At 49.1% G+C, this 27,635-nt stretch overlaps 2 protein-coding genes across 3 annotated transcripts; one reads left to right on the top strand and one right to left on the bottom strand.

The window, feature by feature from the left end:
* Positions 1 to 244: 244 nt before the first annotated feature.
* Positions 245 to 7,403, bottom strand: XRCC3 (X-ray repair cross complementing 3). The gene is made up of 8 exons (XM_075329572.1): positions 7,376 to 7,403; positions 6,548 to 6,618; positions 5,761 to 5,901; positions 5,147 to 5,359; positions 4,922 to 5,076; positions 2,112 to 2,324; positions 1,493 to 1,539; positions 245 to 1,046 (listed from the first exon to the last, which is right to left on the bottom strand). The coding sequence occupies exons 2-8, from the start codon at positions 6,600 to 6,602 to the stop codon at positions 830 to 832; spliced, it is 1,041 nt and encodes a 346-aa protein (XP_075185687.1). The 5' UTR covers positions 6,603 to 6,618; positions 7,376 to 7,403; the 3' UTR covers positions 245 to 829.
* Positions 7,404 to 7,688: 285 nt separating this feature from the next.
* On the top strand, positions 7,689 to 25,936 carry ZFYVE21 (zinc finger FYVE-type containing 21). 2 transcript variants are annotated; one of them, XM_075330856.1, is made up of 8 exons: positions 7,689 to 7,968; positions 14,193 to 14,243; positions 15,252 to 15,420; positions 16,723 to 16,798; positions 17,436 to 17,527; positions 18,460 to 18,507; positions 22,931 to 23,073; positions 24,223 to 25,936. In XM_075330856.1, exons 1-8 carry the CDS (start codon positions 7,843 to 7,845, stop codon positions 24,256 to 24,258), a joined length of 741 nt encoding a protein of 246 aa, XP_075186971.1. In that variant the 5' UTR covers positions 7,689 to 7,842; the 3' UTR covers positions 24,259 to 25,936. The 2 variants fall into 2 exon arrangements, with proteins under 2 accessions (XP_075186971.1, XP_075186972.1); XM_075330857.1 differs by lacking the exon at positions 18,460 to 18,507 and having other exon boundaries at positions 7,697 to 7,968.
* Positions 25,937 to 27,635: the final 1,699 nt, after the last annotated feature.

Genomic DNA, 27,635 nt, shown 5'->3' with positions numbered 1-27,635 from the left:
CTGGAAAGAAAGGGCCATATCTCGGGAATGGAGAGGCGCAGGAACAAAAGAAAAGTAATATGGGATTCAGGAGGACAGCGGCTTTTACACCAGCTAAGGAAAAAAATACACATTTATAGGAAGTAACAGATTCTCTATTTTTTTTTTCCAGTAAGGTGATTAATGTAATGTATTAAATAAGGGGGGAAAAAACACAACCCGATTCAAGTTACCAAAGTATTTATTATAAAAAATAAAAGTGGCGAAAAAGTGCAACAATGAGGAGGCCATAAATAAATCCTGGAATGCCGCATTGTCCTGCCTCATGTTATCTTTCAGAAATAAAGGGAATACAGGATTTTTGGCCAGAGACTGAAATCCTTCAATAAAGGGCGGTGAGGAGGTCGATTGCTGAAGCTATGCACGCACTGTTTTTACCTGCGTATTTTTTTGCGTTTTTGCTGCAGAAATTTCTTGGAAAATGGTTGCAATCTTTCTGCAGACATTCCCCAGCAAAAGCTATGAAAAAAACCCTGTTTTTTTCTCAAGAACATTCTTTCTGCAGAGTTTCTTGAGAAAAAGAATGAGAATGTTACTTCTTTTCTGCAGGTAATGGTAAAAAAACGCAGGGACCAACCTGCGGAAAAAACGCATGCGTTGTGGTTGCGTTTTTTTTAACCCAAGTGCGCTAATCTTTCAGACTCAAGGAATTTTGTGAGAAAAATCCGTTTTCTAGTGCGCACAGGGCCTAAACCCGTTTTATGGGATTTTCTCTTGACTTTGACACTTTCTTCCACTTAATGTACACAGCGTGTTATTTCCACATTCATAGGGTCAAAGTGTGAACCGGTCACGAAAAGTCCATTCCCCTCACTCCTTCCAGGTCTACTGTGTAGTAACAGGTGGAGGGAGGAATATGAGGTGCAAAAACAACTTCCATGGTCCTTAAAATCCCGCCAGTATGTGAGGGAGGCGCCATCGTCTGTGTCCGGGAGACCATAAGCCTCATCAATAGCTGGTTGGACCAGGAGACTCCCAGTGCCGGCTGCACTTTTTTATCTTGTAGCCTGTATTGTACAAATAAAAAGAGAATATAGTCAGTCTGAATTGCAATTCCATTCACTTGCGTTATTCTGCAACATGGCAGCAGCACATAATGTTTGGCCACTTGATCTGTGTTGCAGCCAACAAGGACAAGGTCAAAGTGTGGCCAGAGCCTACAAGGGTAGTCCAGTCTGCAAACTATTACTGATCCAGTATTGAAGATCCGGTGTCACCCCAATACCCTCGAATAGAGCTGATGATCGTGCATCCATCACGTTTTTAAATCCACGGCACTGATGGAGGTAACCAAATACGCCAGTGACGTAGGGCCACGGAGTGTGGTGGATCTCTGAAGGGGTCCTGATGTAAATAATGATCAGCTATCTAGGAGCTAACTAGTGATACAGGCAGATCTTACAAACAATGGTTGAACTGGGACTAGTGTGAACATGTATGTAGGAAATCTTACCCCAAGTGACTAAGGACAGAGTCCATCTCCTTCATGGTGTCCGTGACCTGAGAAACAAGAATAAAGATCTTATTATATTGGATTAGGCCCATACCTTCTCACAGCTCTTCTGGACCATACCCAGTCTATATTCTGGGATTTACAGCTGGATTAGGTTCAGTAAAGAAAAAATAATCCGAAATATGGACTTAATGCCCCTCAGAATGAGGCCATACAGACTAATTATTTGCTGTCCTACATTGGGGTCATCTGCGAGGAACATCCTCACGGAGTAAGAAGCAGCACAAAGGTTATGAATCATGGGGGAGGCAGCTGGGCTCTCCATAGAGAAGGCAGAGACTGTTTCATACCATCTCTGTCTTCCTTCTCACCATATACACAGCACTGAATGAGTGCTGTAGACAGGAACCTCCAGCAGCATTTCTCCCTGTCATCCCTGTGATCTGATTACTAAAGGGAGGGTCCAGGAGCTGCCAAATCCTACATGCAGAATGAGCACAAAGCTGAATTTGTAAGAGGCTGTGTGTATGAATTGTGATTGACCAAAAGAGGAAAACAAAAATTAAGAAGCTTGGACCTGAAGTAGTTAGATAGGGAGCCATGATTCAAAGAGCTGCACCTGATTGATGCAGAATACCGGTGCCGTGAAGCTGCGGCTGAGATGGTGGAGTCTGGCCCCGAGAGACTGTAGATGTTTCGCTTTGAGGGCAGCGTCCTTGGCTGTAAATTCACAACGGAACAAAGCAGCGATTGAATCGATGACGATCAGCCGGACCTGACCGCGACGGAGGAGGATGGGAAGCTTCTTAGTGATACAGTCAGTAAGCATCTCCTAGAAGAAGTAGAAAGGAGTAAATTGAGAAAAAGATTTGTGTAGCGTCGCTGCCACTGCATTGTGTCCTCCCCTGTATCCCTCTGGTTGTCCAAGTGTGCTGCTGTCCTCTCCCGGGGGACTGTGCATGCGGCACAGGCTCCCCAGGAACGCGCCTTTACGCATGCACCGGTCCTTCTCTTAGAGGGCCAGCGCGCTATTTCCAGGAAATGCCTCTCAGCCATGGCTGAGAGGCACTATATGTTTAAGGCACCCTCCTATTAGGGGAGGTGTCTGAGCAATGCCTTTAGACAGTCTTCAGTCTGCTAAATAAGGAATAACGTTTGGCACTCCATTCTAAGTCTGAACTGGGTGCAAAAAACCTAAATAAACATCACTATATGGAGATAAGGTATGCACACCAGTGACTATGCAAGGGGAATACATGTATTAGCAGAAACTGCTGTGTGAATACTGACATGAAAAATTCAATAGCTATATGTAAGAATGAAATGTGAAAAATGGAACCTGCATTACTGCCATGAACATATGAATAAAGAGAAATGTAGCTACTGAATTGATCAATGCAACAGAGCCCCAACACTACGCCAAAGTATTTCTCTACGTTGGGGTCCCTAGCTTGTGTGTGTCCTCTCATGCAGTTAAAAAACTTACCGTGTATGGGAAGCTGAGACCCAGGCTATATCCACATGATACGTATATATAGCCTGGGTCTCAGCTTCCCATACACGGTAAGTTTTTTAACTGCATGAGAGGACACACAAGCTAGGGACCCCAACGTAGAGAAATACTTTGGCGTAGTGTTGGGGCTCTATTGCATTGATCAATTCAGTAGCTAAATTTCTCTTGATTCATATGTTCATGGCAGTAATGCAGATTCCATTTTTCACATTTCATTCTTACATATAGCTATTGAATTTTTCATGTCAGTATTCACACAGCAGTTTCTGCTATTCCATGTATTCCCCTTACATAGTCACTGGTGTGCATACCTTATCTCCATATAGTCTTCAGTCTGCTGACTGGGTGTCAGGTCCTGAGCTCCTGTCCTGTTATCCCTATGTCCAACACCTGTAGCCGCCTGCCTGTCTGCCTCAGTCATGCTGACTGTAGCTGCTGTTGCCTGTACCTGCGTCTGTCACCTGCCAAAGTCCCCGTCATTCCAATGAGAGTGGTACCTAGCGTCCGCCTCGCGGTAGATGCTTAGTTAAGCCCTCCCACTAACAGGTTAGCCCGGGTCCCCTCTGTTTTCCAGTGGGTCCACTAAACCTGTTTGCTGCCCCTACACTATAGGTTGAAAAAAGACCTAGGTCCATCTAGTACAACCTTCCTCCACCAGTTCTATATTTTGTCCCGAAGTCATTTATAACCAGCAATGTTGTGTAGTGAGGAAATCCTCCAGCCCTGATATAAAAGCGGTTATAGTGTCTGCCATTACTACCTCTTGTGGTAGGGCATTCCACAGTCTGACTGCTCTAACTGTAAAGAACCCTTTCATATTTAGCTGTCGGAATTGCTTTTCTTCCACTCGCAGTGAGTGCCCCCTGGTCCTTAGTATTGTCTTTGGAAGAAATAAGTCATGCGCCAGTCCTTTATATTGACCACACATGTATTTATACATAGAAATGAGATCTCCTCTGAGACGTCTTTTTTCTAAGCTAAACATATCGAACTTTTCAACCTGTCATCATATGTGAGGCCTTCATTCCTTGTAATACTCTAGTTAGCCGCCTTTGAACTGATTCTAACCTCTGTATGTCCTTTTTAAAATGTACAGCCCAAAACTTTTTCTAAGGCCTCTTTCACACCTCAGTGAAAATCACGGACGTGTCAGGTGCGTTTTGCCCTCCGTGAGCCGTGTTTATGGCACACGTGTGTTCTCCGTGTGTTATCCGTGATAACACACTGAGAACGGGAACTTCCTGCTCACCTGTCCCTGGCGTTGCTGTCTGTGGTGCTGATCTTCGGCCTCCGGTCCTGCCGACTCCCCGCTGCTGCTGCTTCCGGCCCGCAGTGAAGTTTATATGCAATGAGCATAATGAGCGGCGGTCGGAAGCAAGTGACAGCAATGGCAGAGACAGCAGGGCTGGAGAAGGTAAAGCTTTTTTATTTTTTTCTCAGACACGTGTGTTTTCTCCGGTGCGTGTCACACGGAACACCTCCGTGTGGTCCGTTTGCGTTCCATGTGACACCCGTGATGCCGGAGAAAAACAGACATGTCTACGTGTGGGGCACACGTATGCTGTACACGGACACACGGTCCATGACAGAACACGCACGTGAGTGCAGACCCATTGATTTTAATGGGTCTACGTGTGCCCGTGTCTCCGGTACGTGAGGAAACGGACCAAACACGTACCGGAGACACGGATGTGTGAAGGAGGCTTAACAAAAAGTGGAGCCATTTTTCAAGAAGTGGCCCGGAATTAAATCGAAAAGTATATAAGAAAGTTGTAGACCTTTTCTCTTAGCCATAAGTATACGTCGGGGACTTTTCCTGTCCCCACAGGACCCCGTTCATTAAATAGAGGCCAAAATGCTTTCTTTTTGCTTCCGTCTTGCAGTTGTGTATCCGGGAGATCCAAGATGTCACTTACTATATCCGCTGTGTGCTCGACATAAACGCCGTCTCCAAATCGGATGTTGCGGATGATATCAGTCGGGACGTCCGACCGCAGCTTGTGCTGGAATTTAATCAACTGCTGCAATCTCTTGCTTGGAAAGGCGTCTTCGGTGCAGATGTACACGGCCCCTGTGCCATACATATAGGTTATACAGCGATCAGTGAGCAGCCCCCCATATAGGATCTGTTCTCTAGCTACCTGCTCCGAGGCCGCCGTAGTCTGCGGAGTACTGCGCACACAGGCACAGCTGCAGAGCGATCTGCGTCTTCCCTGCGGAGCTTTCCCCCGTGACTTCGGTTATGCCGACGATTGGGACCCCTCCTCGGAGGAAGCGATTCAGGAGGCCGCAGCCGAGGCTCAGCTTCTGGTGCTGGGACGGGAACGTGGCCACGTCCTCGTATAACTGCAACGCTGGAGGGAGAATTAATATATCATTATCACAGAAATGTCTGCACAGTTATTCCAAGATCGTAAATGGGAATTCTGCAGCAAAAACATCCAACACCCCTGTGTCACTGTAACATCCGCCATATTGATTGCTCGCTTACAGTCAACTTTTATGGAACCAAGTTATTGGGAGAGCCTAAAGGGGTCTGCAGAGCTCAGACCGTGAATGTCGGCCGTCTGTAAGCTGTATGACACACCGGGGGCACGGCACGACTTCATGGACAATATCTCTTTATACACTTCCTTTTCATCTGACCAAAAAGAGTTGCAGTGTAAAGTATGGTGGACAGCCCGAACCTTGTGCTTTAGCTCTGAAGCAGATATAAAACAATAATTACAGATCACGTATAGTTCATAGCTTTCACCTGTGATTGTCTTTTTATCCTTCTGCAAAGTGATGGCCGCTGCTTTCTGTAAGTCCTGGACATCCGGAATGGACAGATGAGCGATTCTCTGTAGATCCACCACTGAGTAACTCAAAATGTCTCCCACGGATTTTATATTCGCTGTAAAGAGGAAGGAAAATTAATTAGGTTTACAAATGTATTCACTAACGAGATGTATTTGTGCAGCGTCACCGTCCCCCCACCCTAACAGGCAGATCACATTGAGGAGCCTCGGAAAGTTGGGTGACAACCCATGGATGTATTAGTTATATTAATCTTTATCTTTATATAGCGCTAACATATTCCGCAGCGCTTTACATACGTCGGCAACACTGTCCCCATTGGGGCTCACAATCTGCATTCCCTATCTGTATGTCTTTGGATTAGTTTACAGTTCCACGGTCTGAGTATGGACCACCGACCTGGACTCTGCAGCCTTGTACACACAGGAGACCCCCGGCCGGGCCAGACATGGCGGTCTATTCACAGACCGTGTGAATTCACCCTAGGAAGCAATTGAAACTATAAACCTATGATTGTTTTTAATTAAATTTGTAAATAGTGCCGCCTAATGGTGCACTGTATACGGTTATATTTTATGGTCCACAATTCCCACTTTGACTAAGGATCTCCTGACCTGAACTAAGAGCCTCATAGTCACATTCAGGGGGCTCAGGAGGGGCAGGAGACCCCCTAATCGGGCTGAATACGGACTAAGGAATGACGCCGAGTCACGATATGTCCATATATAAAATAAAGGTCTTACCCTTCTGAAGAGCTGCAGCGACTTGAGGGTCCAAATCCAAGTGCTCCCAGTCCATGTCGTCACGAAACCCACTGTAAAGGCACAAAATGGAAATGTGACATTCCCAAAATATTCCATAATTATATATATATATATATATATATATATATATATATATATATATATATATATACACACACACACATACTCAGCGCATTGTTTACCCTCCACTAGCAATCGTGGCGGATTATAATCTGTGGTATGTCAACCTCTGTTACGGATTTTAACCATTTCTTTGTAGAAGGCTGAAATCCACAGTAGATTCCTCCACGAATCCACATATTACCCTTTACTCTGTGGATTCCCCCCCGATTTGCAGATTTTGCACCTTTCGTCTTCTATACCATTGCCTGTTGCAGGCTGAGTTAACTAAGAACCAGTCAGTGAGCTCATTCTAACAGGAGAGTCTGTAACTCCTTTATGTCTGAGCTCCTCTCGGCTGATTTATGACCACAGAACACCTTAAGGTTGAATGTGCTGAAAATTAAAGAGTAAAACCCAAACGGTGCAACATTTTTAATGAAAACCAATTTTTTCCCCAACAGTAAATGTATTTAGATTACAAAAAGAAAAATTGGCCCAAAAAATGGTCACCCCCTTTAAATCATACCATATCCGTATAGACGGCTCAGACATACTGGAATAAATAACCCTAGTTATCAAAATGCATAGTGACCAATCACAGTGCAGCTTTCATTTCTACAGAGCAGTTTACAAAGTAAAAGAAGAGATTTCATTGGTTGATAAGCTGCCTGAACCACTTTCTTACTCGGGAGCTCTAGAACGTACCATACTATACCAAGCACAGGGAGGGCGCCGCTGCTATAAATGGCGGGGATTTGCCCACCAATCACGGTACAGACAAACAAAGTTCTCCCATCACGTGATTAGCCGCTCCCCACAATCTCTACCTTTTCATTGGCTGAAATGTCTTTTTTTTTCTAGTCAACAAATGTCACGTGATTCGTTATTTTGCATCTAATTGGTCTTCATAGGTTGTGAACTGAGATCATATGATTGGCTTTTCCAGTTAACCACCGGAATGCTAGTCAGCCTGTAGGCGTTTATGAATAGGCAGGGATGGGTCCTCCTTTTACGGTATGGTAAAGGGTTAATGTCTTGTAAGCGTCTTCACCGCCAATGAGAGAGCACGAAGAGGCTTCTGTATTGCTCTGATTGGTCGCATTGGATGTGTCAGTCATGGGAGAGATGGGAGCTGATTGGGTACGGGACTCCGGTTCTGTGAGGGAGTAAAGATGTCCACCGACCGAGATGGGAAGAAGCTGGTCCGCTCCCCCAGCGGGCTCCGCATGCTCCCCGAGAACCGGGCGCTCGGGAGTCCTTTTTGCCTGGAGGAACCGCAGTGGGTCCCGGATAAAGAGGTAAGTGCCGCCGCCGGCCGTGCAGAGGGGTGGGAGGCCGCACGGCTGTCACTGGCTCCTCCGCTGTCATGCAGTGCGGGCTCCCGGCGCTCCTCCCAGGGCAAGTTTCTCCAACTGTTCCCATTCCTGCTCCTGAGGAACGACAAGTCTCAGAATGCGCTGTCAGTGGATGCTGGGACTTGTAGTACCGCCGCCTTACACAGTATCTATCACTCCGGCTACTTTCACACATCAGGTTTTTTCCATCAGGCACAATCCGGAAAAAAACGGGTGAAACGGATGCGGTACTGCATCCATTTTATCCCCATAGATTTGCATTGTTACCGGATTGTGCCTGATGGCTTTGCGTTGTATCCGTTTTTTTCCGGATGCGGCAAAATCAATTAGAGCGGCGGCCGGAGGCAACGTATCTTGCAACGTTTTTTTGTCCGGCAAAAAAAACCCGCATCGCGCCGCATCCGGCCGCTGCTGCGCATTTTTCAATGCATGCCTATGGACGCCGGATGCGGCACAATGCGCAAAAAAACGCATCTGTCCGCCACATACGGTTTCTTCCACTGCTCATGCTCAGTAGCGTGCCGCAACCGGAAAAAACGGATGGGCCGCATGTAAAAACTTATGCAAAGGATGCGTTGTTTTCGCCGCATCCGTTGTATAGGTTTCACAGCCGGATTGAGCCGCAGAGCTAAAACCGGATGTGTGAAAGTAGCCTCAGTATGTGTATAATGCCGTCCAGTCATCACCCAGACATAACGGAGAACGTCCGGGGGCTCGTGGGGGGGGAGACGCCTAGCAGGGACCGGCCGGGGGCTCGTGGGGGGGAGACGCTCGGCAGGGACCGGCCGGGGGCTCGTGGGGGGGAGACGCTCGGCAGGGACCGGCCGGGGGCTCGTGGGGGGGAGACGCTCGGCAGGGACCGGCCGGGGGCTCGTGGGGGGGAGACGCTCGGCAGGGGCTGGCCGGGGGCTCGTGGGGGAAAGACGTCCAGAAGGGTCCGGCCTGTGACTCGTGGGGGAAGACACGCAGCGCTGGACGGCCGGGGGCTCCATACACCACATAATACTACTGTTTCTGAGCCATCATGGAGCGTAACCTATGCCCTCAAGGTAAGACGCTTGGGGATTTGGAAAAGCTGAATTTTCACTTTTTACCCGAAATTACACATTAGTCGTCCTGACGCCATGTTAAAAGTAATAGGTCATCACAGGTACAGACACCCGTACACCGCACAACCTGTGGACGTCAACACCAGGAAACGCCCTGAAAAAATCCAGCAATAAAGCAGTTAAATTATCCTGTGACGTGTGCATCATCCTCCACCTGCTTTACAAGCAAAATAACCCGGTGAAAGGCCAGAAAGCTGGTGACGGAGCCAAGAGCTATAGAGTGGCCGGCCCGCGCTGGGCGTCTTCCCCCACAAGCCCCTGGCCGTCCGCTCTATAGCTCTTGGCTTCCCCTGGCTAGTCGCCCCCATTAGCATGCTAGTACACCCCTGTGGGCGTGCGATCATGGTAATGAATGTGCAGCGTCACAGGATGATCACTCACCTCTCCGCCGTCATCACCGCCCGACGCTGGATTTCGGCTGAGTGCGCATGACCCCGGAGTTTGGGTCATGCACACTGCTTTAGCTTGAAGCCAGGACGCGTACACCCGGCTTCATAGTGCGCATGACCCAAACTCCAGGGTCATGTGCACTGAGCCGAAATCCAGCATCGGGCGGTGATGGCAGCGGAGAGGTGAGTGATCATCCTGTGACGCAGCGTATTCATTAGCATGTTAGCACTCCCACAGGGGTGTACTAACATGCTAATGGGGCTGACTAGCCAGGGGAAGTAAGGCCAAGGGACTAGTCCCTGCGCTCATTAGCATATGATAATAGATATTTTGAAATACTTTTTATAAAGATCCTTTATCTATGCTAGTGTATACAGGGACAGTTAGGCAGAGATTAGCAATATACACCCAGAACTACTCGTGGTTCTGAGTGCATATTGGACCTGACAGGTTCCCTTTAAGGTCAACAAGGGTTTAGAGGAATAGGAAATAGTTTTTGCCCCTTTCCCATTCCTCCAAACCCTTGCTGACCTTAAGGCCCTGTGCGGATTTCCTGTGGTTTTGCTGCATGTTTCGCTGCAGAAAATGTTCATAACATCTCTGCAGTGATTCACCAGCAAAACCTATGGAGAAAAAAAATGCAGTGCGCACTATGCGGAATTTGACAGCTGCATGTTTTGCTGCGGGATTCTCGCAGCAAAAACATTTGCATGTCACTTCTCTTCCGCACATCGCTGCGGGATTTCACTCCATTGACTGCAATGTAATCGTGAAATCCCGCAGGGAATAACGCAGGCAGCAAATTCTGTGCGGTTCACTGCGTTTTCCTGCATTATTCCCTTCGGTATTTCGCGGTTTACCTGCGGTAATGTACATCGCTTGCCTACGGTTTGCAGGGAAGTGATGTCATTATGACAGGAAGAGGAAGCGGAGCAGAGAGTAAACACACACAGATCACACACAGATCACAGACATAGAACACAGATCACAGACATAGAACACAGATCACACACAGATCACAGACATAGAACACAGATCACACACAGATCACAGACATAGAACACAGATCACAGACATAGAACACAGATCACACACAGATCACAGACATAGACATAGAATACACATAGAAAGCAAACGGTAATATAGAAAACAAAACACGTGGGCTCCGCCGTATTTTTACCTTCCAGCTGAGGTAAACATATAGCAGGGGCCCGGTATTCTCAGGCTGGCGAGGGGCAGGGTTAATGTCCCCCGCCTCCCTCCCACCTCCCGCAGCCGAGAATATCAGCCAAAGCTGCCCCGGGACTGTCGCATCCATTATGCGACAGTACCGGAGTGTCCCCAGCTCTTCCTGCTGCCGTGATGCGGTGGCAGACAGGGTAATAAGGAGTTAATAGCAGCGGACCACCGCCACTAAGTCCAGGCTTGATCATGGCAGCGTCTATGAGACAGCTGACTTGATTAACCCGTAAGTAAAGTGGAAAAAAAACCACACACCGAAAAATCCTTTATTTTAAATAAAACACAAAAAAGCTCCTGGTTCACCCGTTTATTAACCCCCCGAAACACACAGCTCCGGCGTAAGCCACGTCCTGCGATGCTTGCATCCAGCCGCGACTGACACTGCTGAATGCAGCCTCGCAACGAGACAGCAGAGGTAACCACAGGGCATTTCCCACGGCCAGTAATGTGAACACACTGACGATCGTGAGAAATGCAGCGTGTGCTCACAGGGACTCTGTCTATCTATCCCTCTATCTATTCTTCTATCTATTTATCCATCTGCTATCTAAGAAGGAAATGACTTTTTTTTTTTCTTTTTTTTTCAATATGCTTTATTGCATTGAATACATTTAAAGCACATGTACCAACCCGCATGCGGCAATACCGCGAACAATATTGCGGTAAAACCACGGCTAACCGCATGTGGTTTACGGGTGCAGTTTGCTGCGGTTTTTACCGCGGGTGCGGTAATCTTTCAGACCCTGCAGAATTTTCTTAAGAAAATTCCGTTTTCCAGTGCGCACAGGGCCTAAGGCAACTTTTTTGGAAAATTTACACCAATCCTTTTGTTCTCCATTGCCCTGTAATCTGTGAAGTGAATTTGTTCAACCCCTATTAATCAGATCCTAAATAATGGCAAGTGGGTGCGGAGTTGACAAAACTTGCTATCGCTGGGGTAAGTCAGGGGTTTACCCTGCGGCTCATGAATATGCCGGACTCTTCTCACGGGCAGTGGACTCTTTACCACAATGTACATACAGCACAGGAAAACGTTTGGCGACAGATCCTGGAGGTACAAGTGGTTGTCGGCAAAGGACTGAGTCAGTGCTGGGCCATAGTCTTTTTGTTTTTTTTTTTTTTGTCACAGGCTGTTGGACAATAGAGGCTGACGGCCGGACACCGGCCCACCCAGGAGACGCCAGACTGTGTCATGTATGATCGGGAGGGTTGGGTCCGGGTTTATGGTCTCCTCTGTGCTCTGTAAAGCACTCGCTCTGCCTGAGAGCCATAAACGTCCTCTATAATCCTCGTCCGCCACTGTATTGTCAGCCTCGGCTACTGTTTTATGAGTCTGGGTAATGCATCCGCCATCCATATTGCTGACAAGGTGTGGTGGTGACTGTAAAACCTTCACAGCTGTGGTGACATCTGTGGTCTCAGATTTAGGGTACGTCCACACGGAATGGATTTTTTGGAGAGGTGAGGGGTGCCCTGCTCAGGAGGTGGCGGCACTGATCTGCAGATGTTGCACCATCCTGATGCAGAAGAGGCGGCGGGCAGCAGTCAGGGCGGCTGAGCGCTATTAGGCAGGAATGGTTGGGCTGTTTACCATCGCCTGGTGATGGCCTCCTTTCTGGAGGGGGAGGCTTGGTGAAGCCCAATCTCAGCAATCAGGAGAGAATTAGTAGGTGTATTAGTAGGTTTTTTTGTGCGTGTTCCCCTTTAAGAAGCGGAATATTGACCCCCAGTCCCCTTGTATTGCTCCTCCTGATGTGCAGTCTGTAATCCTTGTGGCTCCTCGCCAGTCACAAGACTCGGTCACTCTGTTGGTCACACCCTGTACAGATGGCGCTGCTCCAGCCGTGCGCTCCGCCGTTCTGCTGTGCTCTGCACTTCTCCGCACAGTTCTGTGCTCCTCTCTGCTGATGTGGGTGAGTGAGCGGATGGATCAGTGGTTATTACATCACGGGGCACGAGGAGCAAAGGTCACTAATGGAAGTGGGGTAAGAGTGAGAGCCCCTCATTCAGCGGATTAGTCACTCATAAATTAGTCCCTGTAAAAGGGGCGAGTCCTTGTGTAATGGCACTGCGGAAAGTCAAGTGTCGGCCTCAAATTTGTATGCCGTGGATCCTGTAGTAAATACATTTTGGATTTGCAATGTGTTAAGCTGACGGATGTGAACGCGCCCCGAAAAGTGACCAAATCAACCTGTACTTACACGTTGTACAGCATTCGGCCGAGCTCCGGTTACTATGGGATACTGCTTTTGTAAGATAAAAGCTGGGCTCTCATTGGTTGTCGTGGGTGTCTGCTCTGGTAAGATCAAAGCTGGATTCTCATTGGTTGCCATGGGCATCTACTTTCGTGAGATAAAAGCTGAGCTCTCATTGGTTGCTGTGGACATCTGCTCTGGTAATGTCAACCAATGGAAAGCTGGCCTTTTATTGGATACTATAGGCTAATGCTCTGGTAGGATGAAAATTGAGCTGTGATTGGGTGATCCGTGATGCCTCTATAAAGCTTGAGGCTGAGCTCTGGTTGCTCTGTAAGTTGGGTTTGGATTGGTTGATGTGATGGCGGTGTGTTCACCTCTGACCTGATCAACCGCCAAATAAATGGCAACAATTGCTTTGTCAGAGGTTACAGAGGTCAGGGGAGTGGCAATAATAATGTATAACCTCACCCTGGGGGCAGGAGGCGAGGCCATAGCACCCACTGTGGCCCCTCTGCTTCATGGTGGTGGCCAGGCCCCAGGGTGTAGCGGGGGTCCGGCCAGGCCCCGGGGTGTAGCGGGGGGTCCGGCCAGGCCCCGGGGTGTAGGGGGGGGTCCGGCCAGGCCCCGGGGTGTAGCGGGGGGGTCCGGCCAGGCCCCGGGGTGTAGCGGGGGGTCCGGCCAGGCCCCGGGGTGTAGCGGGGGGTCCGGCCAGGCCCCGGGGTGTAGCGGGGGGTCCGGCCAGGCCCCGGGGTGTAGCGGGGGGTCCGGCCAGGCCCCGGGGTGTAGCGGGGGGTCCGGCCAGGCCCCGGGGTGTAGCTGGGGGGTCTGGCCAGGGGCAGGAATTGCACCATACACGAATCCATAGGGTTACACGGCCCCGGCTGGGTCAGAGGCCCCCTGGGACACATTGTTGTATCCCCTCCGTCGCCTCCTGTAATAATTGACCTGATTCTCATCCTTGGGTGATGGCACAGGCGTTCTATGTTCTGTGATGTCGCTCTTCACAGCTGTAATCTGTAACCCATTCAGCACTGACAGACGTGTCATCCGTCCCTCCTTATTCATGAAGGTTTGTGATGGTTTTTCGTCACAGAAACAAGGGTTGGGTGATTTGAATCCCAAACGATCAGGACCTCCTCCTCCGCATAGTTGTGTTTTCTGCTTTGTGTAATAGCCAGTTTCTTGGGTTCGGCACATGATATTAACCCTTGTTTTCCTTCTCCCCCAGTGCCCCCGGTGTATGCACTGTGAAGCCAAATTCGACTTCATAACGAGGAAGGTAAGAGCCGAGTGTGGGCGCAGGGGCCGGCAGACGGCGTCTCGTTACTCCCGTCTCTGTAAGGGGGACTCGCCTTTATGGTTTTGATGATATTTGTAGATGATCAGCAAAACTGCCTGCAGCCAAAAAATGGCAACAATTCAATCAGTCACCTATACAGTGACCTGTACCATCACCCCCGGGGCCCATTCACTTTGCCGGGCAGGAATACTCCATGGGAGGATGTCCCTTCACATGTCACTATAAAGGGGGTGTCTTATGAGTGCTCCCCAGATTCCTGCGGGTCGTGCACTCCTTATGATTGACAGTTCAGAACAGCAGCATGGTGCCTGCTTTAGATCAGCGCTTGCAAGCTTTGTAGTAAAGAGCTTGTAAGTGTGTCTAAGAAACCAGCCACCTGTTATACAGCCACCTGTTATACAGCCACCTGTTATACAGCCACCTGTTATACAGCCACCTGTTATACAGCCACCTGTTATACAGCCACCTGTTATACAGCCACCTGTTATACAGCCACCTGTTATACACTGCAGTAGTGGCCGGTAACCTAGGCAACAATCAATACACAATAGAATTTCAAAATCTCTTTCTGTCCTTGAATGGAGAGGATTTTTAATCACGGGAGAATTGCAACAATTACTTGTGTTCTGGCTTAAAAGGTTTTTCTCATAACTATAAATGGCTGATATTGACAATATGCACAGCCCAAAAGTGGAGGGCCGGGGTACCCCCCCCCCCCCCCATACGTGCAAGGAGCCCAGCCAAACTGAAGAAATGGGCCGGCATACCTACTGTAGTGCGTAGGTGCACGTTCACACTGTGGCCCTTGACAGGCAGAACCTCCATTTACTTACTTACTACAGAATATTTGCTCATTGTCTTCCCCGCCCCAGATTTTGGTTGTTGATGGCCGCAGTGTGAATATGCACCTACACATTGCACTAGGTGTGCTGGACCATTTTTAATTTTTCTTCTTCTTTCTTTCGATGATTTTGGCTTTTCTCCTAGCATCACTGCCGAAGGTGCGGGAAATGCTTCTGCGATAAATGCTGCAGTAAGAAAGTGCCTCTACCACGTATGTGTTTCGTGGACCCCGTGCGGCAGTGCGGAGAATGTTCCGTCATTTCACAGAAAGAGATGGAGTTCTACGATCGACAGCTGAAAGTCCTGACGAACGGTGAGCGGCGGCGGTTACCTAATAAACGTAGGGTTAATTCGTCATTGCTTCTTCATTAATGCCGCATTCCCACATCCGTGTGTCCCGGACTCTGGACTCAGACATGATGGCCTCATTGTGCTGCGTTGTCTGTGCCAGGAGACCTGTGGACAGTCCGCCCCGGACCGGGACACATGGATATGTAAATGTGGCTCTGTGGATTATTACACCACGATTATTGCACTATGCAGGGTAAAATGTTCCCGGATTTAGGACAGGCTGGGATTTCTGGCAGGTTTCCTAATTTTGCAGGGCACGATCCCAGAGGTAAATAACGCTGCAGATATGGACGTGTAAATGGGGCCGTTATTCCACACATTGCATTAAAATGCAACAAAACTTGCACCTATAAAATCGACACAATGGACAAGAGATTGCAGCACAAAGATGTTTACATCATGCAATGCTGTTCTTATTTTAGATAGAAATGTTTTGTTTAAACAAAAAAACTAAAAAAAAAAATGTTGCTAGGTATATACAGTATATGTGAAAACTTTATGGAGGAGAGGGGACTTGTGGTCACCATTAATTCTACAGCGCTTTACATTCATTGGAACTCTGTCCCCATCGGTGCTCATAATCTAAAATCCCTATCAGTGTGTTTTTTGTTTGGCGTGTGGGAGGAAACCCACGCAAACACGGGGAAAACATAAAAACTCTTTGCAGATGGTGTACTTGAACCCAGGACCCCAACGCTGCAAGACTTCAATGCTAACCCCTGAGCCACCGTATAGTGCTAACCACTGAGCCACCATATAGTGCTAACCACTGAACCACCTTGCCGTAATAAAAATACTAATAATAAAAACAGTAATAACAATGGTAATAATAATAATAATGTCAACAAAGCCCGATGGATAGGAAAAAGCCCCAAAGTAGCATCGGCTCAGACAATGAAGACAATAGTCCCACACTTTCATGGAGGCTGGAAAAAGAGAAGCGTCCCTCGATAGCGACATCAGCATCACCCACGTTGCTTGGTTACCAGATAGCTCATATGCGATTGACGTATTCTATATTTTTTTTTTTTTTATTCGATTTTTAATATTATTTAAATTTTGTATTTTTCTTATAATATATATTTTTTATATTAGAGTAGTTTTATATTATATTTTATTGTAATATAAAAATATAATATTTTATATTAGATATAAATATATATAAAAATATATACTATATAAGTATAGATTTTTTTTTTCTCTATTTTGTATCTTATCATGTGTGTTATCCCCTTTTTTATCCCCTTTCCTCCTCTGTTATCAGGAGCCACCTTCTCTATCACACAGGGATCCTCAGAGAAGTCTGAAACAGTCATGTGTCGTCTCTCCAACAACCACAGGTAAAAAATACCCTGCGGCTTCCATGGAGCCTAAAAGGTTGTTTTTTGTTTTTTGTTTTTTTTTTTTATGTGGTAAAAAAGTGGGTGACTTAAAAATATATATATAATATAAACATATTTTACTTGAACTGTATTTCCCTTAGGGGACTTAAACCTGCAATAGTCTGATTCCTTGTTCTATATACATCAGTGCATCAGCATTGTTGTATATAGAAGTCAGTCTCCTGTGAACGTCGGCCACTGGCTGGTTTTCACAGTAGTACTGAGGTGACAGACACATGGGTCATCAGCTGACAGTTCATTGAAGTCCTGCGATTGTGTCACAGGAGTGCCGATGAGGGGTCAGAACAGCATGCTCATCGCCAGCACTCGTTAAATGCCGCTGTCAGAGATTGACAGTGGCATGTAACAGGTTAACAGCTGCAGCCAGATCTCTGCTCCACTCACAGGTGTTAGAGGCAGATGAAGACTGAATGCTACAGCCTTCATCTGCGGGGGAGGACGCGGGCTCAGCGTGTGAGCCTGCACCAAAGGCAGGGAGATGATAGCGTGTCATTAGTCATAAAGAGGTTAAAGGGCTGGCCACGTCACATCTGCTGATATGTCATATTTTTCTTTAATTTTTTTACTTTTCCAGGTATCTGTTTCTAGATGGGGAAAACCATTATGAAATTGAAGTTGCTCGAATATCCACAGTTCAGATCCTCACGGAGGGGTTCACGCCTGGAGGTAAGGACGCTCAGGACGGTGCTCATTAGTACTCAGTAAAGTGTATGGGACTACTGAGTGCTGTGTATTTGCTCATCACCCATATACATGCGTGTGTCAGTGCTGGGATAGAGAAACTTCACTACTTATAGGTCCAAGCGCCAATACATTAAATAATATATTCCATAGGTGTCAGTGATGGGAATGCCCCTCTAATAGTTATCAGTGGGAGTTTACACACATAGAAACATATACACACACACACACACTGTATGTATGTATGTATGTATGTATGTATGTATGTATGTATGTATGTATATATATATATATATATATATATATATATATATATATATATATATATATATATATATATATATATATATATATATATATATAATATATTATATACATTGTGTGTGTGTGTGTGTAAACTCCCACTGATAACTATTAGAGGGGCATTCCCATCACTGACACCTATGGAATCCCAGGGGTGGGGGATGTATCTATTTCAGGACGTATGACCTGTGACCCCTGTTTTGCAGCTGCTGTGGATGGAGGGGTGTTGACAGATCTGTACTTTTTCCCGCTTCTCATAGAGGTGAATGGAGACATGTAATGTGCAGCCTCCATTCACACGGCTGTGAGGCGGATGAGACCCTTCTATTACACTAATAAAAGCAGTCATTAAAACCCGGCTGTTTCCATTTAGAATCGGCGCCACCCTTTGGGCAATGGAGGAGGATTCGCACAGACCTTTCCTATGATCCATCTCACATTGTTGACCCCTGTTGGTTCATCCCCCCCCCCAGACGTCCCTCACTGCCATGAGCGCATGTCCTCCTGTCTCCGTCTCTCCCCTGATACTTGCTGTTTTCACTGTTAATATCCCACATTCTCAGCCTGTTAATAACTTTTCTTTTTCACCGCTCACGCTGCTTTGATGTGAAAAGATATTCATACATACACCAGCCTGCTGGAGAGCCAGTGCGTGATTGAAGGTCAGCCCAGGTTTTGTGTCGCCCTCTACCCTGTATCCGCATGCTGTGTCCAACTATTCTGATTGGTTGTTTATTATCCCAAATCAGTTTTGCACCTTGAGCCAACCCACCCTCTAAATTTCCCCGGTTGCATTAATTAATGGTTGTGAACTTCCTGTGAGTAGCTCTGTGTCTGGTGATGCCATGTTGCATGTGTCTGATTTTTTTTTTTTTTGATTTTTTTTTCCTTAGACCTTGATAGGGTACAATATAGGATACGCTGAGTAGTGATGAGTGGGCACTACGATGCTCGGGTGCTCAGTACTGGTAACTAGTGATGAGCGGGCGCTACCATGCTCAGGTGCTCTGTACTCGTAACTAGTGATGAGCGGGCACTACCATGCTCGGGTGCTCTGTACTCGTAACTAGTGATGAGCGGGCACTACGATGCTCAGGTGCTCTGTACTGGTAACTAGTGATGAGCGGGCACTACCATGCTCGGGTGCTCAGTACTGGTAACTAGTGATGAGCGGGCACTACCATGCTCAGGTGCTCTGTACTCGTAACTAGTGATGAGCGGGCACTACCATGCTCGGGTGCTCAGTACTGGTAACTAGTGATGAGCGGGCACTACCATGCTCGGGTGCTCAGTACTGGTAACTAGTGATGAGCGGGCACTACCATGCTCAGGTGCTCTGTACTCGTAACTAGTGATGAGCGGGCACTACCATGCTCAGGTCCTCAGTACTGGTAACTAGTGATGAGCGGGCGCTACCATGCTCAGGTGCTCTGTACTCGTAACTAGTGATGAGCGGGCACTACCATGCTCGGGTGCTCAGTACTCGTAACTAGTGATGAGCGGGCACTACGATGCTCAGGTGCTCTGTACTGGTAACTAGTGATGAGCGGGCACTACCATGCTCGGGTGCTCAGTACTGGTAACTAGTGATGAGCGGGCACTACCATGCTCGGGTGCTCAGTACTGGTAACTAGTGATGAGCAGGCACTACCATGCTTGGGTGCTCAGTACTCGTAACTAGTGATGAGCGGGCACTACGATGCTCAGGTGCTCTGTACTGGTAACTAGTGATGAGCGGGCACTACCATGCTCGGGTGCTCAGTACTGGTAACTAGTGATGAGCGGGCACTACCATGCTCTGGTGCTCAGTACTCGTAACTAGTGATGAGCAAGCACTACCATGCTCGGGTGCTCAGTACTAGTAACTAGTGATGAGCGGGCACTACGATGCTCGGGTGCTCAGTACTCATAACTAGTGATGAGCGGGCACTATCATGCTCAGGTGCTCTGTACTGGTAACTAGTGATGAGCGGGCACTACCATGCTCAGGTGCTCTGTACTGGTAACTAGTGATGAGCGGGCACTATCATGCTCAGGTGCTCTGTATTGGTAACTAGTGATGAGCAGGCACTACCATGCTCAGGTGCTCTGTACTCGTAACTAGTGATGAGCGGGCACTACGATGCTCGGGTGCTCAGTACTAGTAACTAGTGATGAGCGAGCACTACCATGCTCGGGTGCTCAGTACTGGTAACTAGTGATGAGCGGGCACTACCATGCTCAGGTGCTCTGTACTGGTAACTAGTGATGAGCGGGCACTACCATGCTCGGGTGCTCAGTACTGGTAACTAGTGATGAGCGGGCACTACCATGCTCAGGTGCTCTGTATTCGTAACTAGTGATGAGCGAGCACTACCATGCTCGGGTGCTCCATACTAGTAACTAGTGATGAGCGAGCACTATCATGTTCAGGTGCTCAGTAGTAGTAACTAGTGATGAGCGGGCACTATCATGCTCAGGTGCTCATAATAAGCATGTCGGAAGCTTGGATGACACAACTTATACCAAGCATAATGACGACTACAGAGTCTCCGTGCATGGTAGTGCCCGCTCATCTGATCCAGCACTGTCATCTTTGCATATTTTATAGTCCAATCGCTTAGTCCCATAAATAGTTCTGATTATAAAGCTGACCATAGACGGATGCACTAGCCCTCCTGATCTCACTAGTGAGTGACCCATATCGAGAAGCTGTCAAAGGGCCAGAGGTGTAACATTGAACTGGTCGCTCGATTCATGTTGCTCAATCTTGTGACAGGTTCCCTTTAAATGTTAATTTGCATCAGGGTGCCCATCTACCATGTGGGGGGCCTCAAGCACCAGGACAGCAGTGCATCTGCTAATTCTGCACCCCCTCTTGTGACTCTCCTGTACAAAATGATGGGAGTCCTGTTCTGGGTGGTGAAAATGCATGAAAAAATTGGCAAGATCAGATTTGGCAAATCTTTCCGTTGTCCACCCTAATAGAAGGACCTCCGCTTCTATTGATGACTCTTGTTACGTCTCTGGTCACCTTTTATTCCTGTACTTCTGATAGACTTGCCTGCTTTTTTGGTTTTGGGTGGTAGGTAAAGTTGATTGCATTATTAAAGTGTCTCGGTGGATACTCCCAGTATGAGAAGGTTGTGATGAGAGCTGCCGGACAGACAGACAGATAGCAGGGGCCCAGCCGCTCCTCCCAGCCCTTATACTTTTACCTGGACCGGTCTCTGTCCCCCTAGGAACAAACCTAGGGGGAGACCGGTCAGTCTACAGGAGCTGGGCAAGGAGAAGACGCAAGGACCTGCCATGTCGTCAGGTGACGAGAGGTATTTCTCTGAGGTTGTTCTCTTCCAGGTCATCCTGTGCCCCCCAAGCTGGATCCATGGGGGCGCAGAGGGGCGAGTATGTTTCAATTTATTATTTTAAAACCTTTCACGCCTAGAAAAAAAGCAGACTCAACCCCCAAGTCAGATATTGCCAAATTACATTATTCGCTTACCTCAGTTATGTCCTGTCCCGTATCACTCGCTTTACGTTCTCCAAATAATTGGCGCTCATACACATTAGATAAGTTGGCCGACTGCTGTTCTTCCTCACGCCAAAGGCAATCGATCTCCCTTAAGAACAAAAAGGATCGGACATGTTGAAAGTTAACATGCTTAACCCTTCTTTATGCCGCCTTGGGGGAGGAGTTGGGACACCACCATACACATTATTCTAGTGGTTCCTCCACTTCGTGTGTGCGCTCACCGCTCTTTATTAAAAAGGGATTTCTGACATTAGTTCTTTATTATTTTTTTTTTTTCTTTCTATCTGAAGAATTGCAGCATACAAGAGCAGCCCGTCTTCTCCTACACTGGGAGTATCCACAATCCAAAATTATGCAAATGTGACTTATAATAAGCTCTTATAATCAGATTACTGTATTACGCTGTGTAATGTGTGTGCTGCGCTCTGCACCGTCCTCCGGGTGATCAGGAGAAGCTAATGACCAGGTGTCAGCAGAAAATGACCCGTTCTGTAATCAGGTTCTTACATTGAATTTGGCTTAAAATTATATTTTTGTATTTTTTTTTTTTCTACAAATATATTTTTTAAATTATTTTATTATTTTTTTTTTATTATTTTTTTTTTTTTTAAACCTTTCCTCCTGGCCACTAAACCTAATATTAGACTCCTACGTCCTGTACTTCACATGGAGATAAGCAGCAATAGCCTGACTCTACTAACCCCAAATCCTACAGAGTTTAACGAGCATCCCCTAATGTGGACAAAGGTTATCAGGAAGAGAAGGGGAGAAGGTGTACTGCGACCTAACACAAGATCCTCCATGCAAAATTGGTTGTCATTGTACAGGAGAGGGAGGAGGTGAGATGGGACATCACCTACTGTGAATAGTCGATCCAGTGTTATCTACTGTATATAGAGGCGTTATCACAGCTCACCTCCTCCCTGTCTTGTACAATGACTGATATCGCCTATTGTGAATGTTGGATCCTGTTCTGTCGTATGTATGCCTGTGATGATATTTTGGCTGCTGAAAAGTTATCTGTACAGAACAGGAAGTGCGAGTCTAGTATTTGGCCTAGTAACCAGTTTTTTTGTTCTGGATGTAAGAGTCGCACTACTCCAGATCCTTATCCAGCTCCGGCCTAAGGTCTCTTTCACACAGATCATGTGCAGGTAATCTGCTTAATTTCCATTACTTTGTGGATTAATGTATCTCAGGCCAGTTTCACACTTGTGCTATTTTGACGCAAACGGAATCCGTCAGTAATGTAGTACAGTTCATTTATTTACAGTGGAAGCGCGTTACTATGGCGTGTATGTGTGTGTCATGCAGTACCCGCTTGTGTCCACACGATGTCGCGCTTCCACTGTAAATAAATTAACTGTACTACATTACTGACGGATTCCGTTTGCGTCAAAATAGCGCAAGTGTGACTGGGCCCTTACAACAGTATTGATACATTTTCCTCAATATTGGAATCAAATCCGGATGCCATAATCTGTGTGAACAAACCGTGGTCTCCACTTGATTTTATTCTATCCTGGGCTTTAAAGTTCAACATGATCTTTTATTTCTTTGTATAAAACATACAGGAGGGAACAGTCGGGCGACCGGGATGTTGATCCAGTATAAACCTCAAGGGTCTGATGAACTATTACAGATGAAGTTTACAACAAGCGAAGACTTTATTAGCAACAAAAAGATGGCGGCATCGTGGCTGGCCGCAATGCACAAGGTACTGGACATGTCTGGTGGAGTAGATGGCAGTATCATCTATTAGGGTCACTTCTCCCCAACTTACTGCTCTTCCCTGTGCTGTTGTCCCTCCTCCCCGACTGCTCTCCTCTGCCTTTTCGTCTCCACTGCCCTGTCGTCCTCTGCCCCATCTTCCCTCCACCCCAACGGACCGCTCTACTTTTTGTTGTCTCTCTTCCCCAACTGACTGCTCCCCGACGGCCCTCCTCCCCAACTGAGCACTCTATCCTCCCCAACTGACTGCTCTTCCATTCACTCCTCCCTAACTTACCGCTCTCCCCTGCCCTGCCCAGTTGTCCCTTTTTCTCAACTGGCTGCTCTCAACAGGTCCCGTCGTCTCTCCTCCTGTTGTCCTTCCTCATCGACTCACCACTCTCCCCTTCCCTGTACCGTCGTCTGTCTTCGACTGACCGCTCGCCCATCCTCCCCGACTGACCGTCCTCTTCTTCACTGCCCTATCAGCCCTCCTTCCGACTGAGACCTCCTGCCACCTCCCTTGCTCGGGCTGTGGCAGGTGCAGTAGGATGTGGCATTTGCCCGCACACTGGAGTTTACTTCCCAAGCTGTGTGGTAAATTGCCGTGGCTGATTTATCTCAGACCCATAAAGAGGTGATTTCCGTTAGACACTAATGGACTTTATTTGGTCACAGGAGCATTTACATGGATTATGAAACAGAAATCCAAGAGATTGTCTTGAAAAACTTGTCTGCTTTCTTGAGATGCGGCGCCACCTCTGTCCATGGGTTGTGTCTGGTATTGCAGCTCCATTGACGTGAATGAGTTGCAGTATAACACTTCTCTGGACCGGTGCTGTTATGTAATGAAGGTGTGGGTGGGGGGGAATGGTACATAACTGCAGGATACAGGGGCACACTTGCTTTTCTAGGAGTTTATTACCCATGGAGCTGCATACATAAAAATATATATATATATATATTTTTTTTTTTTAATAAACACACAAAAAAGTGTTGTGTGGAAATGTCCCCAGATCACGGATGTAGCAGAGCGGAGTGTGCGCGCATAGTGCTCACCTGTAATCCCCGGCTGCCTGTCAGATCATACATATACCCCTGTGACACGCTCGGCTCTGCTACATCTTTTCTGTTCCTCTTTTTTCTCTCTCGTCAGGCTGCCAAGCTCTTGTACGAGTCTCGGGACCAGTGATTGAAGATGGACGGATGCGCAGGGCAGAGTTGTTTGTAATCGTCATTTCTCGATGCCATCTACTTGCTCCACTTTCCGCACCCGGCGTCAGACTACAGTTCAAATTTTAGGACTTCTCACAGCGAGATTTCCTCACCGTAACCGTGCAATATGTATACATAGTGATGCTTCAGACTGTATGTCCACAGGCCGGGCCGGAGCCCTCTGCTAACCCTCACTACTCCGCCATGTTTCTTCAGCACCTTTCCGGTAGCCATTTCTTTTGCCACATGTTGTATGAGCCTCAGACGTGTCTGCGGAAGAATGAAGACTTTCTACACTAGATCTCAGGTTCTTTTTCTCTCTTCTACAAAAGCACTAACCTTCCGGGCAATACAATGGATGTGAATTGTGAGGGGATGGATGGAGCAACTTTCAGAGCCCCTTCTAGTGAAGTGCCCAGGATTTACCTGTGGGCACTTATGAGGCGCACCACTAGAGGGCAGCGCTGGCTGTATAGATGTATGATTGCTTTATACACTGGGGGGCAGCCATTGTTTGTTTTTTCTTTGCATGCATCACTAACACATTAAGGAGTTTTCCACTTTCATCAAAATTCTTAAAATGACTTTCATGTCCTGTTTATTTGGGGGGGCGGCAGCTGCTGCGTGACCTTCCCTTGTGGTGGCCATCAAACCCAACTCACACAGACAAGTCTAAACGCCCCCCTACATGATCACATAATCCAGATTGGGCTCTCAGGAGTCTGGGAAAGAGATGGGGGCTGGATATGACCGTCCCCAGGAATAATTAAAGGGATTGTCCACTTCAGAAAAAAAAAAATGATAAATATTTTTCTATTTAATTATCTATGGTGTCCTAGTCGCTAGATCTGGGTCCAATCGCGCCATGTGTTGGGTGTGGAGGGGTTGACTGACGTTAGAGGACGGGCGACAGAAGCCAGTCACTGAAAACACCGGGCACAGCCGAGTGGCCAGGACAGCGCAGGGTATCTCCAAGGTGGAGCTCCTATCCTGATACAAGTACCGTATTTTTCGGACCATAAGACGCACTTTTTTCCCCCCAAATGTTGGGGGAAAGTTGGGGGTGTGTCTTATGGTCTGACTATAGGGCTGCGGCTGGGAATGAGGGTGCTGCAGGTCATCGGGGGCACGAGCAGGCAGCAGCAGCGCCTGCCGTGACCACGTGGGCCCGCTCATTACATATGCACGCCCATCCTCCCGCCCATCTCTCAGCGCTGAAGCCGGCACTGACAGGTGGGCGGGAGGACGAGCGGGGACGCGCGCATAGTAAAGAGCCGGCCGCATGATCACCCCTGGCAATTACAGCCTGGAGTGATCATGTGCGGCTGTATTCACTGCCCCCCGCGCGTCATTACCAGCGCGGGGTGCAGTGAATCAGCGCACTCACCCGTCCCCGTGTGTGGAGCCGCCCCCTGCTGCACGCGATGTCTTCCGGTCAGTGCCGGTCAGCTGATCGGCACAGACAGGAAGACATCGCGATGCAGCAGGGGAACGGCTCCACACACACAGATCAGCGTGCCAGAGAGGAAGATGTGATCGGTGCTGCAGGGAGTGAGGAAAAGGTGAGTATAAACGTTTATTTTTTTCTCTGTGCTATAGGATACAGGCCATATACCAGGATGGTATATGAGCACGATGGGAATATATGAGCAGGCTGGATGGGGGGGGGGGCATGTGAGCAGGCTGGATGGGGGGGGGGCATGTGAGCAGGCTGGATGGGGGGGGGGGCATGTGAACAGGCTGGATGGGGGGGGGGGGGGCGCATGTGAACAGGCTGGATGGGGGGGGGGCATGTGAACAGGCTGGATGGGGGGGGGGGCATGTGAACAGGCTGGATGGGGGGGGGGGCATGTGAACAGGCTGGATGGGGGGGGGGGGCATGTGAACAGGCTGGATGGGGGGGGGGGGGGCATGTGAACAGGCTGGATGGGGGGGGGGGGGGGCATGTGAACAGGCTGGATGGGGGGGGGGGGGGGCATGTGAACAGGCTGGATGGGGGGGGGGGGGGGCATGTGAACAGGCTGGATGGGGGGGGGGGGGGCATGTGAACAGGCTGGATGGGGGGGGGGCATGTGAACAGACTGGATGGGGGGGGGGGGCCATGTGAACAGGCTGGATGGGGGGGGGGGGGGGGCATGTGAACAGGCTGGATGGGGGGGGGGGGGGGCATGTGAACAGGCTGGATGGGGGGGGGGGGGGGCATGTGAACAGGCTGGATGGGGGGGGGGGGGCATGTGAACAGGCTGGATGGGGGGGGGGCATGTGAACAGGCTGGATGGGGGGGGGGGGGGGCATGTGAACAGGCTGGATGGGGGGGGGGGGCATGTGAACAGGCTGGATGGGGGGGGGGGGGCATGTGAACAGGCTGGATGGGGGGGGGGGGCATGTGAACAGGCTGGATGGGGGGGGGGGGCATGTGAACAGGCTGGATGGGGGGGGGGGGCATGTGAACAGGCTGGATGGGGGGGGGGCATGTGAACAGGCTGGATGGGGGGGGGGCATGTGAACAGGCTGGATGGGGGGGGGGGGGGCATGTGAACAGGCTGGATGGGGGGGGGGGGGGCATGTGAACAGGCTGGATGGGGGGGGGGGGGGGGCATGTGAACAGGCTGGATGGGGGGGGGGGGGGGGGGCATGTGAACAGGCTGGATGGGGGGGGGGGGGCATGTGAACAGGCTGGATGGGGGGGGGGGGCATGTGAGCAGGCTGGATGGGGGGGGGGGGGGGGGGCATGTGAACAGGCTGGATGGGGGGGGGGGGGGCATGTGAACAGGCTGGATGGGGGGGGGGGGGCCATGTGAACAGGCTGGATGGGGGGGGGGGGCCATGTGAACAGGCTGGATGGGGGGGGGGGGGCCATGTGAACAGGCTGGATGGGGGGGGGGGGGCCATGTGAACAGGCTGGATGGGGGGGGGGGGGCCACGTGAACAGGCTGGATGGGGGGGGGGGCCACGTGAACAGGCTGGATGGGGGGGGGGGGGCCACGTGAACAGGCTGGATGGGGGGGGGGGGCCACGTGAACAGGCTGGATGGGGGGGGGGGGGGGCCATGTGAACAGGCTGGATGGGGGGGGGGGGGGGGGGCCATGTGAACAGGCTGGATGGGGGGGGGGGGCATGTGAACAGGCTGGATGGGGGGGGGGGGGCATGTGAACAGGCTGGATGGGGGGGGGGGGGCATGTGAACAGGCTGGATGGGGGGGGGGGGCATGTGAACAGGCTGGATGGGGGGGGCCATGTGAACAGGCTGGATGGGGGGGGGGCCATGTGAACAGGCTGGATGGGGGGGGGGCCATGTGAACAGGCTGGATGGGGGGGGGGGGGGCATGTGAACTGGATGGGGGGGGGGCATGTG

This window comes from Anomaloglossus baeobatrachus, chromosome 12, assembly GCF_048569485.1.
Source record: "Anomaloglossus baeobatrachus isolate aAnoBae1 chromosome 12, aAnoBae1.hap1, whole genome shotgun sequence".
In the NCBI taxonomy this organism is placed as follows: Eukaryota; Metazoa; Chordata; class Amphibia; order Anura; family Aromobatidae; genus Anomaloglossus; species Anomaloglossus baeobatrachus.
The sequence above is the reverse complement of the archived record's forward strand: the minus strand, read 5'-3'. Positions and strand labels throughout refer to the sequence as shown.

Coding starts and splice junctions, on each gene's coding strand:
- XRCC3 (XM_075329572.1), bottom strand. CDS start 6,602: ATGGACTGGGAGCACTTGGATTTGGACCCTCAAGTCGCTGCAGCTCTT. Junction 5,360..5,760: donor GGATAAAAAGACAATCACAG/GTGAAAGCTATG, acceptor TTCTCCCTCCAG/CGTTGCAGTTATACGAGGAC. Junction 1,540..2,111: donor CGGTATTCTGCATCAATCAG/GTGCAGCTCTTT, acceptor CTTGTTTCTCAG/GTCACGGACACCATGAAGGA.
- ZFYVE21 (XM_075330856.1), top strand. CDS start 7,843: ATGTCCACCGACCGAGATGGGAAGAAGCTGGTCCGCTCCCCCAGCGGG. Junction 17,528..18,459: donor GGAGGGGTTCACGCCTGGAG/GTAAGGACGCTC, acceptor TGATGTGAAAAG/ATATTCATACATACACCAGC. Junction 18,508..22,930: donor GAGCCAGTGCGTGATTGAAG/GTCAGCCCAGGT, acceptor TAAAACATACAG/GAGGGAACAGTCGGGCGACC.